Source organism: Terrapene carolina, unplaced genomic scaffold (assembly GCF_002925995.2).
Source record: "Terrapene carolina triunguis isolate 2854851 unplaced genomic scaffold, T_m_triunguis-2.0 Scaffold495, whole genome shotgun sequence".
In the NCBI taxonomy this organism is placed as follows: domain Eukaryota; kingdom Metazoa; phylum Chordata; order Testudines; family Emydidae; genus Terrapene; species Terrapene triunguis.
The window spans coordinates 1,131,099-1,150,619 of record NW_020664846.1 but is presented as its reverse complement, the minus strand read 5'-3'; the positions used below and the strand labels follow the sequence as shown (position 1 = coordinate 1,150,619).

At 49.9% G+C, this 19,521-nt stretch overlaps 1 protein-coding gene across 1 annotated transcript in view; it reads left to right on the top strand.

Moving 5' to 3' along the window:
- KIF18B (kinesin family member 18B) overlaps positions 1-19,521 on the top strand; it is a 34,354-nt gene that overhangs the window by 12,591 nt on the left and 2,242 nt on the right. The window contains exons 5-13 of the mRNA XM_026658670.1: positions 1,059-1,169; positions 8,430-8,627; positions 8,985-9,161; positions 9,692-9,766; positions 13,142-13,254; positions 13,773-13,908; positions 14,506-14,606; positions 16,118-16,335; positions 17,901-18,492. Of these exons, the coding sequence (XP_026514455.1) occupies positions 1,059-1,169; positions 8,430-8,627; positions 8,985-9,161; positions 9,692-9,766; positions 13,142-13,254; positions 13,773-13,908; positions 14,506-14,606; positions 16,118-16,335; positions 17,901-18,492 (1,721 nt within the window). The remainder of the gene's footprint in view (positions 1-1,058; positions 1,170-8,429; positions 8,628-8,984; positions 9,162-9,691; positions 9,767-13,141; positions 13,255-13,772; positions 13,909-14,505; positions 14,607-16,117; positions 16,336-17,900; positions 18,493-19,521) is intronic.

Here is a 19,521-nt window from a genome sequence, read left to right as displayed (position 1 = left end):
ATGTTCAGTGTATTTACATAACTCTATACTGATTAGCCATAGATTCACTTCACAATGGCTGTGAGAACAGGCAGGATTCAGCAGAGACCTTACATGACACCCTTTGGCAAACTAGTACGTAGATATCACACCTAGGGGTTCGTGGCTTGTTCAGGGTAAGCCCCTGGCGGGCCGCGAGACACTTTGTTTACCTGAGCATCTGCAGGTATGACAGCTCCCAGTGGCTGCAGTTCGTCCTTCCCGGCCAATGGGAGCTGAGGGAAGTGGTGGCGTGGCCCGCACTGCTTCCCGCAGCTCCCATTGGCCGGGAACGGCGAACTGCGGCCATTGGGAGCTGCGAGTGGCCGTACCTGCAGACGCTCAGGTAAACAAAGCGTCTCGTGGTCCGCCCGGGGCTTACCCTGAACAAGCCGTGAACCAAGTTTGGGAACCCCTGCTGTAACTCTTGTGTTACCTGTACCTCTGCCAGTTGGCACCAAGAGGTCCCTGGCTCCCAGCGTCATGCTAAGACACTTGGTTCAGGAGATCCATAATGGGATATGGAGCCCCATTCACACAGGACATGTGTTTGACCCCAGTTCAGCTGAAGAGTAATTGGCCACCATTGCCATCTGATGGCAGTTATGTGTGAAATGTGATTGGTCTGAGTCTAGTTCCAGTGGACAGTAATCTGTATCACAATTGACCTGCTCATTGGCACTCTCATCAGAGTGCCAACGATTGAATGAGCCATGGAGAGTCTGCACCGTCACAGAGATGATCCCTCAAGGTGAGAGCTGAGGCACCTTGGCAGGGTAGCATGGGGGAAGCTTGTCCTGATTTTGCCCATTCTTTGGATAAACAGGGCTTCAGTCTCAAGGGAGATTAATGTGGCATCTTTTCCCAGCCCTATGCTCACCTTCCCCACAAAGGTTTGTATGCACCTACTAGTGCATTGGTTGATATGCTTACCAGTCCCTTGGGAGGGGGAAGGCATAGCTTCCCCATATGGGTGAGAGCTGCAAAGACCTCCCATTTGAAGCACTGTATGGTACTAACCCTTCTGTGTTTCTTTCCAGCCTAAATCAGCAGAGCAGCTCCTGGAGATGCTAGCAAGTGGGAACAGAAACCGCACACAGCACCCCACAGATGCCAATGCTACTTCCTCACGCTCACACGCGGTCTTCCAGGCAAGTGGCAGCAGCAACACCTACTAGGATGTTATCAGGACTCTTATCTTCAGGAGCCAAATGAAGAAACCGAAAGCTCCTGCAGTCTTGGAATGCAGGGTCTCCAGTTATCACTTCTGTTCAGTATGTGAAGCAGGAGGATTACGTCTTCCTCTGAAGAATCTGGCAATAGCTACTGTCAGACAGGATACTGGGCTGGACCATTGGTTTGCTCTTGCGACTAGAGCTGACATACTGGGTCATCCACTTACTCTCCGTCCTGCCAGGGCAGGGTTCTCCTGCAGTGCGTCCAGTGTAGTTTTAAATGTCCCAAGTTCTGGGACTCCCCCTTCCCCCCATTCCCTTGGGAGACTCTTCCATTCTCTACTAGATTTCACTGTCAAGATGCTTTTCTTAATACTTGGCCTAAATGTTCCCTTTGTTTGGTTTTGTTTGATCCCTGTACCCCTGTGTACTGCAATGAACAACTAGCCTCCTTCCTTGGTGGCCTATTTGCAGGTTTTTCTCCGCACCTTCCCTTAGACTCACTTTACATACTGAGCTCTCAGTCTTTCCTTGGAAATCAGTCCCTGCAGCCTACGATCACTTGCTACTCTTCTCTGAAAACCTTCCCATTTCTCTTCATAGTGGTGTGCCCAGAATGGAAACAATGAGTAACTCCAGGACTGTACAAAGAGACTATGATCTCTCTGACTGCAGGCTCATCTCTAACTTGCTATCATTCGCCCCAGCTCTCACCACTCCTGTTTCCCCAGGTTTCTCTCCACACGAAACGTAGGTGTTTGGGATGATTTTTCCTCAGATGGATTAGCTGCATTTTCAAGGTTGAATCTGCTGTTGTGCTGCACCTAGGACACAGACTAGCCAGTTCCAGTCCAGGTTAGGGCACTTTACCAGGAGGCAGGTTTAGTCGTTAGGGCCTGGACTCCCAGGTGGCCACACTGGAAAACCCTCCTGTCACGAACGGAGTCAGCACCCACCTCTCGCGAGCACCCACGCTGGTTGGGTGTGTCTGTGGTCTTTAAACTAGTCTAGCCCTGGTCTGGGGCTGTATCCCCAGGGCTTCCTCCCTGGAGATACTATCTTCCTGCAGCCCTCCCCAGGCTCAGTCCCTACTCAGTGCCCATAGCCAGCCAGGAGCTCCTTCATTGCTTCTCCAGTCCCTGCTAGCAAACTGGCTTTGGCTCAGTCCTAGCAGCCAGCCAGGAGCCTCCTGCTCCCCCAGTCCCTGCCCACACTGAGCTGTCCGTGACCCTGCTGCTCTTCCAGGCAGCCAGGCATGCAGTCCTTTCTTCTCCAGCTCCAAGCAGCAACTGCCCTGTCTCTGGCGCTGTAGCTCCTTTTTATAGGGTTCACTCTAGCCTGCTTGGAGGACCTCTCCACTGCTCCTTACCTGGGACGAGTGTGGCAGGACCCTGAGGCCTCCACCAGGGGGCCTCCGGCCTAGTCCACCCCATCACACCTCCTCTCCTACTGGTGGCTTCTGCCTTTCACTTAGGCTGGCAACTAATCATGTGGGAGGAGAGGAGCTGGCTCAGAGTGGCTCTGCGCAGGGAGGCGGGGCTGATGGTTGCTCCTGCCCCTTAAGAACATAAGAAGGACCACACTGGGTCAAACCAACTGTCCATCGAGCCCAGTTTCTTGTCTGACAATGGCCAGTGCCAGATACTTCAGAGGAGATGAATGGAACAGGGAAATTATCTAGTCATCCATCCATCCTCTGTTGTCCAGCCCCAGCTTCTGGCAGCTGGAGGCTTAAGGACACCCAGAGTATGGGGTTGTGCCCCTGACCATCTTGGCTAATAGCCATTGATAGGCCTGTCCTCCAGGAACTTCTCTAATTCTTTTTTGAACCCAGTTATACTTTTGGCCTTCACAACATCCACAGCAATGAGTTTCACAAGTTGGCTGTGCGTTGTGTGAAGAAGTACTTCCTTTTGTTTGTTTTAAACCCGTTGCCTGTTAATTTTATCAGCTGGTCCCCTAGTGCTTGTGTTATGTGAAGGGGGTAAATAACACTTTCCTATTCACTTTCCCCACACCATTTGTGATGATATAGTGTGACAGATTTTTGTTACCAATCTGCCTGAGGCATCAGGTGATTAGGCTGAGGCCACAGGATTTTTAGGGGAGGAGATGACGGAACACACCAAGTGTTTAAGTTTTAAAGCTTTATTAATAAAATAACCGGAGAGTGAGGGGTGGAAGGAAGAAAGCGTTAGTGCCCCAAGCCCTAACCCACTTTCATACTCACACACGCTTTACCCGAGGCTGGCCAAGCCTGGGTGCAATGTAAGAAGAAGAGGGGGAAGGATGGATGGGAGTTCTGTTCTGGGCACAGGTTGTCCGGGGTCCGCTGCGATCTCCAACTTGCTTTGGCTTTCGGGAGGGTTTTAAGTCCTGGGTTTTTTGAGGGTGTTTTTTGTCCAAGGCCCTCTGTTTCTGGTGCTTTTTGTACCAGTCCATATTGGCTCGCTGTGGCCCCTTTGGCTTCCCAAAACATTCCAGCTCCAGAGACTTTGTTTTCCCCCCTGTTGGCCTTCGCCATCTCATTTGGTTTCACTGTTTTTGCTCAGCTTTGTTTTTCTCTTTTTACGGCTAGACAGCTGCAGATTTCTCGTCGCACCCATGACCTTGGACCGGGGCCAGCGTTTTATTTTTACACAGAGCTAGCTAAAGTGTCGAGTTAACCCGTTCTTTGCTCTTTTCCTTCTTCCCCCTCTGGCCTCTTGGACCTGCAAAGGAATTTTCCATTCCATACTTACTCACACCTTTGATCCTTTCCAAAATGCGTTAGCAATATACAATGCTGATCTGCCTCCCCCAGGGGACCCCTTGAGGGAGGGGGCCATTGGGGTGTGACAATAGACCTCTGTAATGCCACCCTTAATTTATCTATCAGGGGGTAGCCATGTTAGTCTGTATCCATAAAAACAACGAAGACTAACAGATTTATTTGGGCATAAGCTTTTGTGGATAAAAAACCCACTTCTTCAGATGCATGGAGTGAAAATTACAGATGCAGGCATTATTTATTTATCTATCTTCTAAACTGAACAGTCCCGGTCTTTTAATCTCTCCTAATATGGGAGCTGTTCCATCGCCCTAACCATTTTTGTTGCTCTTCTCTGCACTTTTTCCAATTCTAATATCTTTTTTGAGATGAGGCAATCAGAACTGCCCACAGTATTCAAGTTGTGGGCATACCATGAATTTATATAGCAGCACTATGATATTTTCTGTCATATTATCTATCCCTTTCCTAAGGTTCCTAACATTTTGTTACCTTTTTTTTTGACTGCAACTGCACGTTGAGCAGATGTTTTCAGAGAACTATCGAATGACTCCAAGATCTGTTGCTTGAGTAGTAACAGTTAATTTAGACCCCATCGTTTTGTATGTATAGTTGGGATTGTTTTCATCAATGTGCATTACTTGATTGTTATCAATACTGAATTTTCATTTGCCATTTTGTCACCCAGTCACACAGTTTAGTGAAATCTCTTTGTAACTCTTCACGATCATCTCTGGATTTATCTTGAGTAATTTTGCATCATCTTCAGATTTTGCCACATCACTGTTTCCATATCATTTATGAATATGTTGAACAGCACAGATCCTTTGGGGGCCCCCACTATTTACCTCTCTCTATTGGGAAAACTGGCCATTTATTCCTACCCTTTGTTTCCTATCTTTTAACCAATTATTGATCCATGAGAGGATCTTCCCTCTTATCTCAGGACTGCTTAGTTTGCTTAAGAGCCTTTGGTGCGGGACCTTGTCAAAGGCTTTCTGAAAGTTCAGGTACACTATATCCACTGGTCACTCTTGTCCACATCCTGAAGTTAGGTTTAGTGGCCTGTAATTGTCAGGATTGCTGCTGGAGCCTCTTTTAAAATCCGGCATCACATTAGCTACTCTCCAGTCATGTGGTACAGAGGCTGATTTAAGTGATAGGTTACATACCACAGTTAGTAGTTTTGCAATTTCATATTTAAGTTCCTTCAGAACTCTTGGATGGATACCATCTGGTCCTGGTGACTTCTACTCTTTAATTTCTCAATTTGTTCCCAAATCCCCTCTATCGACACCTCAATCTGGAACAATTCCTCAGATTTGTCACCTAAAAAGAATGGCTCGGGTGTAGGGAATCTCCCACACCTCCTTTGCAGTGAAGACCAATGCAAAGAATTGCTTTAGTTTCTCCACAACACCCTGGTCTTCCTTAGCGCCTTGATCGTTCAGTGGCGCTACTGACTGTTTGGCAGGCTTCCTGCTTCTGATATACTTAGAAAGTAACAGCAATTTTTTTTCTGTGTCATTAGCTAGTTGCTCTTCAAATTCTTTCTTGGCCCTGCCCTATTATACTTGACCTGGCAGAGTTTATGCTCCTTTCTGTTTTCCACACTAGGATTTGACTTCTAATTTTTAAAGGATGCCTTTTTGCCTCTAACCACCTCTTTTACTCTGCTCTTAAGCCATGGTGGCATATTTTTGGTCCTCTTACTGTTTTTTTGGTTTGTTTTTGTTTTTAATTTGGGATATACATTTAATATGACCCTCTGTTATTGTGCTTTTAAATAGTCTCCATGCTCTTTGCAGGCATGTGAGTTGTGACTGTTCCTTTTAATTTCCATTTAACTAGCTTCCTTATTTTTGTGCAGTTCCTGTGGTGGGTTTCTTTGGCATTTTCATCCCACAAGCATGTTACATTTAATTACATTAAATTAAACCACTATTATTGAGCGGTTCAGCTATATCCACCACTTGGACCAGATCCTGTGCTCCACTTAGGACTAAATCAAGATTTGTCTCTCCCATTGTGGGTCCAGGACAAACTGCCTCAAGAAGCAGTCGTTTTATGTGCCTAGAAGTTTTATCTCGGCATCCCTTCCTGAAGTGACATACCCAGTTAATATCAAGATAGTTGAAATCCCCGGTTATTATTGTATTTTCTGCCTTTGTAGCCTCTCTAGTCTCCCTGAGCAATTCACAATCATGGTCACCATCCTTGTCAGGTAGTGGGTAGGATATTCCCACTACTATATTCTCCTTTAACCCATGTAAGGCTGCTGGCCCACTGGGACAGCCACTGCTTGGAGAGAGAGAGAGCTAGTGAGGTGAGGAGGGAGAGTAGTTGAGGCTTTGTGTGGGGATGAGAGGGAGAGAGTAGTTGAGAACAGGGTTTGCTTCAGATCATTAGAACAGTCACACTGGATCAGACCAGTGATCCACTTAGCCCAGTGTCCTGTCTTTCAACTGGTGCCAGATGCTTCAGAGGGAATGATCAGAACAGGACAGTTTATCAAATGATCCATCCCCTGTTGTCCAGACCCAGCTCCTAGCAGGCAGAGGTTTAAGGACACCCAGAGCATGGAGTTGTGTCCCTGACCATCTTGGCTAACAAGCATTGATGGACCTGTCCTCCATGACCTTAGCTCATTTTTTTTAACGCTGTTATAGTATATAAAGTATCTATAAACTCCCTTAATGGGTCAGAGCCCCACAAATCTCATTTCTTATGGGCCAACAAATGGCAATGACTTTCAGTCACTCACGGAGCCAGAGGTGAAGCTGGCCTAGAAATGAGAAGCCGTGTGTTTGCAACCCTGGCTGAGCTCCCCCTTGTGGACACTCACCAGGTTGCTTTTTGGATGCAACTACTAGATCCCACATGCTCTTAGGGTGTTTGGGTCTGGACAGAGTCTAGTCACTGTCTCAAGGTCTGGGCTTCCAGGCACGCTTTCAGGATGCAGATCCTCTATCTAGCACCCCTTCCTGAGATACGAGATTCTGCAATCCAACTACTGCTGGCCTCCCCTGTAGCAAATGCATGCTCCCCAAAGTTCCTCCGAAGCAATGGACCCTCTGGATTTCACCCTTGGAGACTACATGACCATTAAAACAAGGGACGCATAGACTCAGCAAAGGAATTTCTCAACCAGTCATTCTTCACTGATAGACAAAGCACAAGATAGATACAAATCTACAGAATATCACAAACATCTGCACATCAAACCCTCCTCCCAGTGTCCTCACCACTCTGAGAGCCCTTTGGGGGTTGGTCAGTCCTTCCAGCGTCCCAGGACCCTCCTCTCCTCCTGCACAGCCTTGTTATCTTGTTCTGGTCAGTCAGAGAGCCCTTGGTAAGAGCAGGACGTGTCCTTTTATACAGTTCCAGTCCCCTCTGTCAGCAGTGCCGTAGCCAGGTGGAGGGAACAGGGGGAGCGATACAAAAAAAAAAGGCGCCCCTGCTGCAGCGCTTTTACTCACCCGGCGGTGCTCCGGGTCATTGGCGGCACTGAAGGACCTGCCGCCGAAGACCCGGAGCGAGTGACGGTCCCGCCGCCGAAGACCCGGAGCCCCGCCGGGTGAGTCAAATAAAAGCGCCGCAGCGGGTGGCCCTGGATGAGTACAAAGGCGCCAAGAAATTGACCAGGCGCCACTTGTGCTCAGTGGGGGAGCGGCCGCTGCCCCGCTCCCCCCCAGCTACGCTGCTGTCTGTCAGGTGCCCCTGCCCCCCAGTCAACTTCAAATCCCTTGTCCGGTGTGTCATTGCTTGGTGACAACCCATCTACAGTTCAGACTGGCGACACTGGTCCCCCTGATAAGCCCACCACCCAAGGGACAGCTTATTGTTCTAGGACACTCCCATTTGAATGGAAGACCATCCAGGTTAGTGACTCTTGATTGCTCTCTTGTTAACCTGCCGCTAGTGGGCAAGGTTTCTGCTAATACCTTCTAGATATCCCGGCCCAATATGACGGAGGGTAAAAGGCAAAAGCGAAGGTGCAGTACAAGTTACAATCAAAATGGAGTTTGCAGACTGATACAGACATACACATGCTAACCTGTCATATCCTGTATCCATTACAAGTTCTCCTCCCACAACCTGAGACCAATCAGAGTTGGCCTTATGGCCTGCGAGATCCTAGAACTGAGTGTGGGGAACACTGGGCAGTGTTTTCTCTCCTCCAAACCCTCAGTAGGGGGAAGATAGTTGACCTGTAGCTTGGCAAGGTGGCACTGTAGATCAGTGAGTGGAGAGGAAACACATGCTCTTGCTTTCATTGCTCGTGATGATGGCTAGTCCTGCAGTGAATCCTTTGAGTGGTGGCCTTATGAGACCCCAGGAGAGTTCATATTCACTTCTCTGCTGTCCCTTTCGATAAGACATTGCCTGCTGACTGGACTGAGCAGGTCTTGAGGCCTTGCCTTATCTTTCCTCACTATCTTTATCTTTTCTTCCTGTCCTCACAGATCTATGTGAAGCAGCAGGACCGTGTCGTTGGCATCACTCAGGACCTGCAGGTGGCCAAGATGAGCCTGATTGACCTGGCAGGCTCGGAGCGAGCATCAGCCACCAACACAAAGGGAGAGCGGCTCCGAGAGGGTGCCAACATCAACCGTTCACTGCTGGCCCTGATTAATGTCATCAACGCCCTGGCTGATGCAAAGGTAATGCCCCTGATCCACCCTTCCACAATACACCCTCCTCGGAAAACCACCTTGCATTCTTGCAGTACAAAGGGCAGGGGTTAAAAGGACACTTGACATAAGATATTTCCTTGTCTGACAAACCTAAGGAACTCTCTGCTGCAGGATATTGACACATCTAGCTCAGGAAGACTTCATAGGATTAGGAATAGTCTCTGACATTAACTGTGGTAAAACAGGACTGGACCAACTGCCTCTTCGGGCACTTGCTTCCTAGCCTGGGTTTATGGGAATGAGTCTGAGCATTAGGATATTAGCATGCCAGGATTCTTAGAGATCCCTGACCACTGAGGTGAGTCCCCTAATGTCTCCGAACAGAGCAGGAAGTCCCACATCCCGTACAGGGACAGTAAGCTCACACGCCTGCTGAAGGACTCTCTTGGGGGCAACTGCCGGACCATCATGATTGCTGCCATCAGCCCGTCTGCACTCGCATATGAGGACACCTACAACACGCTCAAGTATGCCAATCGGGCCAAGGAGATCAAACTGTCGGTGGGTCCCGCACATCTGTGTCCAGACCTCTCTTTGTACGGTGCCACTGTGTTGAGAGGCTGTTGGCAAGTGGGCTGGGGCAAAAGCTGGCTCCGTGAGCACTACCGTAGTGCCTCTGGATAATTAAAGCGGTCTTAGTTCAGTTAATCCACTGGTAGACATTCATTTAGATCTCTGCACTGTCTAGTCCTCGTCTCTGTGCCTGCTCTGGGGACAAGCACAGCTAGAGTTGCTGATGGTGATGCAGCTCAGTCTGGAGGAGATGTGAGCATTGGCTAAAGCCAAGCGTCGCTTCATGGGCGGGCATTAGTGACCATGAAAGGGAGCTTCTCCCTTCAGAATTGTCCCTTAGAGGTGTTCCCTGCATCCCAGGGGTATCCCAGCAGCTCTGCTTAAACGAACCCATAGAGTGACTGGGACTCAGCAACAGGACTCACTGGCCTCTTAGTTCTCTCCACAGGGCCAGGGCTATTCCACCTCTGTTCCTTTAACCCTCTCTCCTCCTTCCCCGCCCCCTTTCCACCCTGCAGCTGAAGAGTAACGTGCTCAGCCTGGACTGCCACATCACTAAGTACGCAGCTATCTGTGAGCAGCTGAAAGCAGAGGTGAGATGCCTTACAGGGGGCTGGTGAGCAGTTCTGTCTGTAGCCCTTGTCAGAGACCAGCACTACTCTGGGACTGTAAGTACCAGGAGTTCTGTGATAGGCTCATGGTATTGGCTGTGCTGCCGGAGAACTGCTTAGCCCAGTCAGTGGGCAGTGTCTTACGTTAAGGAAGAGCAGAGGACTGGAATGGACTCTTCTGGGGCTGCTATGAGAGCGCTGCTGCTGGACAGATCCAGGGGCCCAGGTATTCTGGGATCCTGCAGCACTTGCTCTAGGACCCAGTAACGAATCACTCTCTGCCTTGTTTGTGAAGAGAGGTGAATGGCGTGTAACTGCTGTAGCCCTCCCTGCCTGAATCTGCAGCAGGACAGCCAGAAACAATGGCACTGAAGTGTGAACTGCCCCATTGATCCCCAAAGCTCCTAGTGTCCCCAGCCAGCTGCCAGAATCTCCACATTCCCCCTGACCTCTTCTACAAGGCAAATGGTCAATAAACCTGCAACACATTGAAAAATATTGGGGCAAAGTAAGACTGTATGTTTTACAACTGAGTGTGCCAATCTCAGGCCAGACTGTCAGAAAACTAGTGGTGTGTTCTATAATTAGATTTCACCAAGCCGGTAACAAATGTGTGCTGCTGGATCACTCTACCCGTCTTACCACAGAATCATAGAATATCAGGGTTGGAAGGGACCTCAGGAGGTCATCTAGTCCAACTCCCTGCTCAAAGCAGGACCAATCCCCAACTAAATCATCCCAGCCAGGGCTTTGTCAAGCCTGACCTTAAAAACCTCTAAGGAAGGAGATTCCACCACCTCCCTAGGTAACCCATTCCAGTGCTTCACCACCCTCCTAATGAAAAAGTTTTTCCTAATATCCAACCTAAACTTCCCCCATTGCAACTTGAGACCATTACTCCTTGTTCTGTCATCTGCCACCACTGAGAACAGTCTAGATCCATCCTCTTTGGAATCCCCTTTCAGGTAGTTGAAAGCAGCTATCAAATGCCCCCTCATTCTTCTCTTCTGCAAACTAAACAATCCCAGTTCCCTCAGCCTCTCCCCATAAGTCATGTGCTCCAGCCCCCTAATCATTTTTGTTGCCCTCTGCTGGACTCTTTCCAATTTTTCCACATCCTTTTTGTAGTGTGGGGCCCAAAACTGGATACAGTACTCCAGATGAGGCCTCACCAATGTGGAATAGAGGGGAATGATCATGTCCCTTGATCTGCTGGCAATGCTCCTGCTTATACAGCCCAAAATAAATAAATAAATTAAATTAATGGAGATATCCCATCTCCTAGAACTGGAAGGGACCTTGAAAGGTCATCGAGTCCAGCCCCCTGCCTTCACTAGCAGGACCAATTTTGATTTTGCCCCAGATCCCTAAGTGGCCCCCTCAAGGATTGAACTCACAACCCTGGGTTTAGCAGGCCAATGCTCAAACCACTGAGCTATCCCTCCCCCCGTTAGCCTTCTTGGCAACAAGGGCACACTGTTGACTCATATCCAGCTTCTCGTCCACTGTAACCCCTAGGTCCTTTTCTGCAGAACTGCTGCCTGGCCGTTGGTCCCTAGTCTGTAGCAGTGCATGGGATTCTTCTGTCCTAAGTGCAGGACTCTGCACTTGTCCTTGTTGAACCTCATCAGATTTTATTTGGCCCAATCCTCTAATTTGTCTAGCTCCCTCTGTATCCTATCCCTACCCTCCAGCGTATCTATCACTCCTCCCAGTTTAGTGTCATCTGCAAACTTGCTGAGAGTGCAGTCCACGCCATCCTCCAAGTCCAGATCATTAATGAAGATATTGAACAAAACCGGCCCCAGGACAGACCCTTGGGGCACTCCGCTTGGCATTCTGCCATGGAGCCACAGACAGTCCCCTTAGGCTCTCCAGCCCCCCTTTACCATCCAGACAAACTGAACTTTGTGATGAAAGGTTATTAACACCAACATCACCTCATATTGGGTTACTCCCAACCCCAAGAGGTCGGTTACTTACCCCAGGTCAATGGATACTCGATCTCACACCAAAGACAACTCTGACAGCCAGTTTCTCTAGTAAACTAACAAAAGCTTTATTAGCTAAGAAAAAGCAATGGGCGTTATTGAGAGGTTAAAGCAGGTAAAATGCATTCACAGGGAGTCGAAGTTTGTAAGTCCAATATGATCGCAGAGATGTAGTGAGCTGCTAGATTTCAATAAATCTCTCAGCATTACCCAGAATAACTGTGGGGATCTCTGCCCACTTGTTCAATATTCCACCCTATTAGAATCCAGAACAGTTCAAAGATGCAGAATCATTCCCTTGAACCAGTATTGATAGATTCTTGCTCACAGAAAATTAGCTGTGTATCCATTGCTGAACTCAACGACTCTTGCTCTGAAGTTACCCTTCTACTTTTTGCATTCACAAGCAATGTAGTTGCAGTGACATACCGAATGCAATTGCCTGCCGTTACATTCTAATAGGGATAGAGAAGTGAAAATACAAGTATCATTCATTAATTTTCATGCAGTTTACATACCACGTAAATTCTCACTAACATACACTTCTGATCTAGGGTTAATTAAGTACGGGGTTTACATAATGTAATGCAATAGTAAACAACAGGTTATAGGTAAGTGAAGACAATAACATCAGCATTTTGCTAGTTTTCATGAATTTAGAGCAAATGTAATTAGGGGGCATATGCCATGTAAATACAATGTGATAACATCCCCCTTTGTGAATTGGCTTGAACACACAATGTCCTTTTAGCATTGCTTTGCTATCCCCACACCAGTGAATTGCCCTGTTGCTCCAGCCGGAGCTGGCAATCTGCTAGACAGATCACAACACTGACAAATGTCGGGACAGAGTAAGACTGAACTGAATGTCAAACCAACACAGGGGGCTAGTGCAGTGGCTGGATTCTGGTAACTACCTCCTTGGAACACTCGGACCTGAAGGTGCTGCACAGTCTGATACAAGTGAGCCACAGAATCCAGGGGGGTTGGCAGACTGCTTGGGGGAAGAAGGGGAATAAAGGGCAGGTACCTGGCTGCTCTCCAAGGACTCCAAGTGTCATGGGTGGGGGCTGGGGAGGGGTCTCCTGGAAATGCATTGAACTTCTCCTGACTGCAGTTTCTGTAGTGGAGTATGACTACCGGCTCATGAGCAAGTGGCAGACATGCTTGGGGACTGTTATGTGGTGTCTCTTGCTGCTTAGGGGCTCAAGCGAAGGAGGAACACAGCAAGTCCTCAGCGTCAAGGTCTCTCCTGCAGTGCGTAGGCTGCTGCTCTCAGAAGGGAGGTGTAGTTTTGTGGAGTTGCCAGCGAATGCCATGAATGGATGGGGAAATTGGATCTAAATGGGTGGAATTTCCCTTGCAGGTGGCAACTCTGCGAGAGAAGCTCCAAGCTTACGAGAGAAACACCCAGGATCCAGACCACCAGGTTCCAGCGCCTCAGGCACAGTCTACCCGTTGGCAGGTGGAGCTGCTCAGGTACGTTTCGTTGATCATCAACATCTTGTCCTTCCGGGAGCCTGAACAGTGCTGAATGCTACATCCTATCCCCCAGGCTTCCCCATCAAGGATTTTTAGGGTTCTTTTCACTCTTGATTGGATCCCAAATAATGTGTCTGAAAGCAGAGCTGATTGGAATGCAGCCACACCTGTTGACTTGCTAAGCACATGGTCATGTCAGTCATACACTCCTGCGTATGACGAAGCCATAGTCTGCCCACCAGTGCTTCCCGAAGCCCGGATGGGCAGAGTGACTCACTGACAAGTGAGCCGGAAGGTGGTCCACGAAGGCCTTTTGACAGACTAAGCACAGGACTAGACTTGCAAAATCTGACTGTAAAATAACGGTCTCCATGAGGGTCTCTGAGCTCCCCAGAGACGCCTGTGAGTGGTGGCAGAAAACCCGGCAGTTTTTCACCCAAATCTGCTCTAGCAACTGCTCCTAAAGAGCTTGTCTCCGTGTTGTTATGGCTGCTTCTTCCTCCGCATTGCTACAGGTCAGCAGAGGCTGCACAGGAGGTGTCTCCAGATCATGACGTCCCTGATAAGGGTAACCAGGAAATGGTGATACGGCAGCAGGAGCGGAAAGTGAGACCCCCCTTTCAGCAACAGGACCTGGGAGCCGTGGAACAGGTGAGAGAAGGGGCTGGTTGGCAGAGGAGCGCTCAGGCCGGTCTGGAGACTTGGCGAGAATGAGACAGCTGCAGGGTATGGGGAAGTGCAGGATAGGTGGTGAGACACTGACGAGGAATAGCAGGGCTCTGGCAATCACTATGGGGGGGTGAGCAGCAGCGGAGTAGAGAAGCTGGGAATTGTGGCCTTGGAAGATGAGCATTATCATGGGGAAGGATAAGAGACGGCTCCAAAGCTGTGCTCAGCCCCACAGGGTCATGGCTCTATAGAACACCTCGCTGATGGCCATTCACCTTGTTCTGAGCTCTCCAGTGCATACTGCAGTACAAGGTCTCGAGCTCGATGGACGTGTGATGTGCAGTGCAGCCCACTAGTCTCTCATGCTGCTTGGTTCTGTTGCAAAGTACTAGGACAGCCCCATCTACACGATGCACGTTACTGTCTGGGGAGCCAGTTACAGCGTGTGCTGAAGCTGTGTCCTCTGCTCTATAGTAAACTCTCTCCTCCATTAAACCTGCGCCAGGTGAGAGTGGCAGGAGCTGGCAAAACTGAGCAAAAGCATTTGATACTAACGTTCCCTCCTTGTGATCAATTCAGACGCCAGAGAAGGAACTTCATGACTATGCCACAGATCTTCAGCAGAAAACCAATAAACCAAGCTCTCTGCTACAGGGACTGCCCCGGGATCAGACCCAGAGGTGAGTGTTCCCTCACCACCTCCCCCACTGCCACCCCCACATACGTGCACATAGGGGAAAGGGACGTGCTCCTTCCTGTGGTGAGGTGAACTGTGCGGCAGTACTGGGGTGAGGCTGTGCCCAGGCTGAAAGAACCAGCCCAGTCTGCAGGGTACTTGTGCTCCTCATGGGGATTGTGAAGGGGCAGGAACAGTTCATAGGGATATAGGGCCTCTGCAGTTACCTGTCCTATAAAGGCAGCACCTCCCATAGCCCACTGGAAACTGATCATATGGGATGTCCCTACCTGATCCTAATGGGTGATCTCTGTGAAATGCTCCAGGGGGAGACAAAACCAAGGTCTGGCCAATGTACCATGTGTAGGGAAGACTTTTTTTCTGTGCCAAAGCTGCCATAGGAACAATAAAGATCCAGCCCCAGTAATTGATATACTAAGGTACTAGTGGTAGGAAAGTAACTGCCCTTTCTCCAGGAATCCCAGTAATATGGGTTCTGCCAGCAGAGCGGAATCGGAATTCCCAGTGTGGCAAATGGCATGTGAACCTGAACTTCAGACTGGTGAATTCACCTCTGGAAGCTCTTCTTACGTCCTGGGCTTCTATAGGGTGTGCCCTGGGCTGGGTCCAGGAAACAGTCTGCTGGGATCTCTGCCCTAAGTCTCCTGCCAGAATGGATCCCTTGGGAAAATTACTCTTCAGGGGGAGGCCTGGGGGAGGGGGGCATTTAACTTAAAACCTGGCAAAGTCTCACTGCCAGCCTGGCCAAGAACCAGAGGTCCCAAAAGCCCAGCCCAGAGTCCCAAGTGCCCCCTGATACCAGCTCTGGAACCAAAGGGTGACTATAGAGTTGACAACCTGCAGGTTCTGTTGCTGGTGAACTCATCAAGCAGCAATTCCTTCTCTGCTATTGCAGTCTTAAAATAGTCTGACCAGATCTTACCGCCTTGGATTGGGCTCCACTGCCCGATCCATTTACAGCTGAGATGCAGCCTTTGGACTGGCAGCAAGCTGCAATACTGCAGTAAAGTTTGGCCACCCCTTGTACTAACAGTCTGTGCTCTTGCCCGGCCCTAAGAGGACACCTGGAATTGAACAGGTGTGTCGGTGCTTCCTGGAACTAATGCAGGTAGGTGGTATGTGGGTGTGAGGTGCTGGTGATGGAACCTCGGTGCCCAGAAGACCTAGGTCGAAGTCACTATTTTCAGCTTACTAACTGGTTTTTGGGGCCAGGTTCTCACCTGACATGGGAGGCATAGAATATCAGGATTGGAAAGGACCTCAGGAGGTCATGTAGTCCAACCCCCTGCTCAAAGCAGGACCAATCCCCAAACAGATTTTTGCCCCCGATCCCTAAATAGCCCCCTCAAGGATTGAGCTCACAACCCTGGGTTTAGCGGGCCAATGCTCAAACCACTGAGCTATCTATCCCTCCCATGCTACACTGCGCTAGCCTATTGGTGACAGTGTTAATCTCTTCTAGTGAAACTCATGTTCTGGCCCTTTCTATCCCAGGCTGGTCCTTGCTGTCCTGCATGTTGCACAAAGGCAGTACTTTCTGCTGAAGGCTGCCAACCTCCTAACCCCTGACATGGTCTCAGAGTTTGAGGAACTGGAATACCTGGTGCAAAGAGAAACCGGTAGGAGTCAAGAGCCAGCTGGGACTCTGGGCGGATCCGAGGTGACCAGTGAAAGCATCCCAGCCCAAGAGGAGCAGCAGCACTCGGATAACGGTGAGCTTGTGTGGGTGTGGTCTCCAGAACAGCTGGGCCTCAACCCCTGTGTTCTGCTGTCCCCCCAGGATTTGAAGTGTGTGCCTGAGTGACAGGGCGGAGAAGCCTGGAAGGCTCTGTGCAGTGGCTCACACTTTGGGGTGGTCGCTACTGTCCTCCCTCCCAGTGGGAGTGGCTGCCTGCCCTGGACCTCTGGTGCTGCTCCCTAGCCTCTCCTGCGGCCCAAACTCCCTAGCAGGCTCGAGCACAGCTGGGTGCGACGTGTGTAGCCGCAGGCTACATGGAGCGTGAACTCAGCATCTGGGACCCAACTCAAATGCACTTTGAGGACAAAGGCAACTTGAGGGTGGGTGGGCAACTGAGTGGCTGCAGCACTGGGACTTGGCGCAGTGGCACAGCCTCTACCCCCAGCTAAGTACCTCTGGTTAAAATCAAGCTCAGTTAAATCATTACAGCTCTGGGCAGATGAGCTCTGAGTGCAGGTCGCGGCGTTGGTCACACTTGGTTCATGTTTGAAGGCTTTCTCTGTAACTAATAGGGGCCAGGGGCACTTGTTGTTTCAGACAAACCAGCAGTGCAATTAGACACAAATTTTAAAAATGTGGATGTGGCCATTTATATGGCAGGTTAATCACATTCACAGAAGCCTGGGCATAGCCCTGTAAGCCATCTCCCAGCACCGTGTAGCTGAGGCTCTACAAGGCTCCTCTCTGTACGACAGGTCAGTATTTCCTGGGTTTACAGATCAGGGAAGTGAGGCTTAGAGACTTTACAGGGTTTCTTTTTAATTCTATGTTTAGACTTCAGTGCTTTCGGTGCCGGCACAAAACTCAACCCAGTGACCCCACAGCTCTTCCAGCTGCTGACTATCCCTCCCCAAAACCTGGGGAACCAGCATTCACAGACGGGCCTAGGGATCCGTCTCTCATAGACACTGCCGCCCATCTCCAGAGGCACCTGCCACGTAAAATCAGTAGCAATACTAAAGTGCCTAATGGACTTCAGAGTTTCAGGGACCTCGCCCTTTTCACAGGAAAAACTCTGCTCTGGGTGGGCAAGGCTTTTTGTTTGTTCTTTTAGACTTGTTCTCTTGAGGTTGACTTGTTCCAGGGTAATGTTTACGTCTTTGTTGTTTTGGTTGGCTTGGGTAGAAGGGGTGTCATGCCTGGTCTCTGGATTGCAGGGACGGGAGACAGCAAATGTGAACGTCTAGTGCCCCTCCCTGAGAACAGCCCGCTAGCAGCCCCCTTCCTTGTAAACCAGAGGGCTGGTTTTCACATCAAGCTCAGGCACACCAGGCAGTGACAGATGCCTTAGAATCACTGAGGAGTTGGGCATCATCCCTCTGTGAGCCAGAAGGAGAACCCGGAAGACCTAACTCCTAATGGCTATGACTGTGCCAGCATGGCCTTTCATACCTGCTTTGGGGTGGGGGCATGCAGGAGGCTCCGCTGTAGGACTGCTTAGTGACTGCCCCAGCTGTCTGCTCTGGACGGGCTGGCACTTAAGAGGATAGGGGGAGATGTGGCTATATCTCTTAACACTCTACTTACCCACTCTCCTAGTTGTGCCATTGGCCACCAGGCTGCAGGGTGCGCCTGCCACAGAACGTGCTGCCCCGATGACGAGGGCTGTGACGCGGTCCTTGCAGAAGCTTGTGTTGGTCCCTAGTCCCTCAGCCAAGACTCCCAGCCTGCCAACGAAGAAGAGGAAGAGGTCGGAAATGAGCAGCCCATCCAAAATAGGAACTCCTGCCACGCCAAAACTGCAGGCGAAGCGCCAGCGGAAATCCTCCCTTCCTGGCCGGCGAAGGCGAAGGGGCTCCGCAAATGAATCAGCTGCTCCTCCAGTGACAATCAGTCACAGCACCCCCATTGTTAAGGAAGCTAAACCTGCTCAACTAGTGCCTTATTGCACCCCAAAACCCTGCCCAACAACAGTCACCAAAAGCCGGGTGCCCCTGACAACATCTGCTGCCCAAAACTGTTGCACTCCAGCTACGCTGACCATCCGAGACCTGAATCTAACCTTTGACCTTGCTGAGGACAGCTGTTCATCTGGTGTGGACAATCCTGTGAAATTCAGTGCCCCCGAGTTCCCTGGCTGGGAGAACGTCCAGTGCGTCTTTAAAAAGCCCGAAGGTTCCTTCATGCCCAGGTTAGTGCTGCTGGGACTCTCCTATCTACCAGTTCCACTGTAGCCTACTCACTGGGTTGGGATGGGGAACTGGGCTGGTTCATTTCATTCTGCCTTCTACTCAATTTCATTTTCTGGTTCATCTGTACTAGTAGGATGTTCTTGTGGCTTTGAGTCAAAATGCTACAAAGGGATTCTTTCTCTGAGACTGGTATACCCCAAAACTAGCAGTCAGATTTGTGAACAAACACCAGTCTAACTCCATTGTTTATGGAGAATTGGAAAGTGTTTAAAAAAATCCATTCCTCCTCGTCTTTTCCTGTCGATATCCAAGAGGAATCTCTTCTTCAGATAGCTTGTCCAGCTCTAAAGGCTTGTTAGAATCCAGCAGTACCTCGCCTCCCCTCTGAATGCTGTCTTAAGGCACTTAGCAAGTGCAGAGAAACGAATGACGAGACTGTTCCATTGTACCACCTTTATTTTGACTCCTCCTGCAGCTGCACTTCAAAAATGACTCCGGTTTGCGCTGAGTTGTATAAACCGAATGTGTATTGGTCTGTAAATGCTGGCTGAGAATGTGCTTGCTAACAAAGTAGATACTCCAGAATACCCTTTCTATAAGAAGCAGTGGGGAAACTGAGGCACAGTGGGGTAGTGACTTGCCCACGGTCACCTTGCAAGCCAGGAATAGCGCCCAGGAAGCCTGACTTCAGTCTCCTACTCAAATCTACAGATGCTGCAGCCTTGCTTGAAACTTTAGTTATAAAGGTTTGCATTTCATCCATCTAGCTCAGAGGTGGGCAAACTACGGCCCATGAGATCGTCCTGCCCGGCCCCTGAGCTCCCAGCCAGGGAGGCTACCCCCAGCCCCTCCCCTGCTGTTCCCTCTCCCCCGCTGCCGCGTGGGGAGCACTCTGACCCACCGCTCCTGCCGGGTTGCGCAGCTTGTGCCCACCCACCTCCCAGGCTTTCCAATAAGCCAGTCCTGCCGCTCTGAGCAGCATGGTAAGGGGGTGGGAAGCAGGGGGGGTTGGATATGGGGCAGGGGGT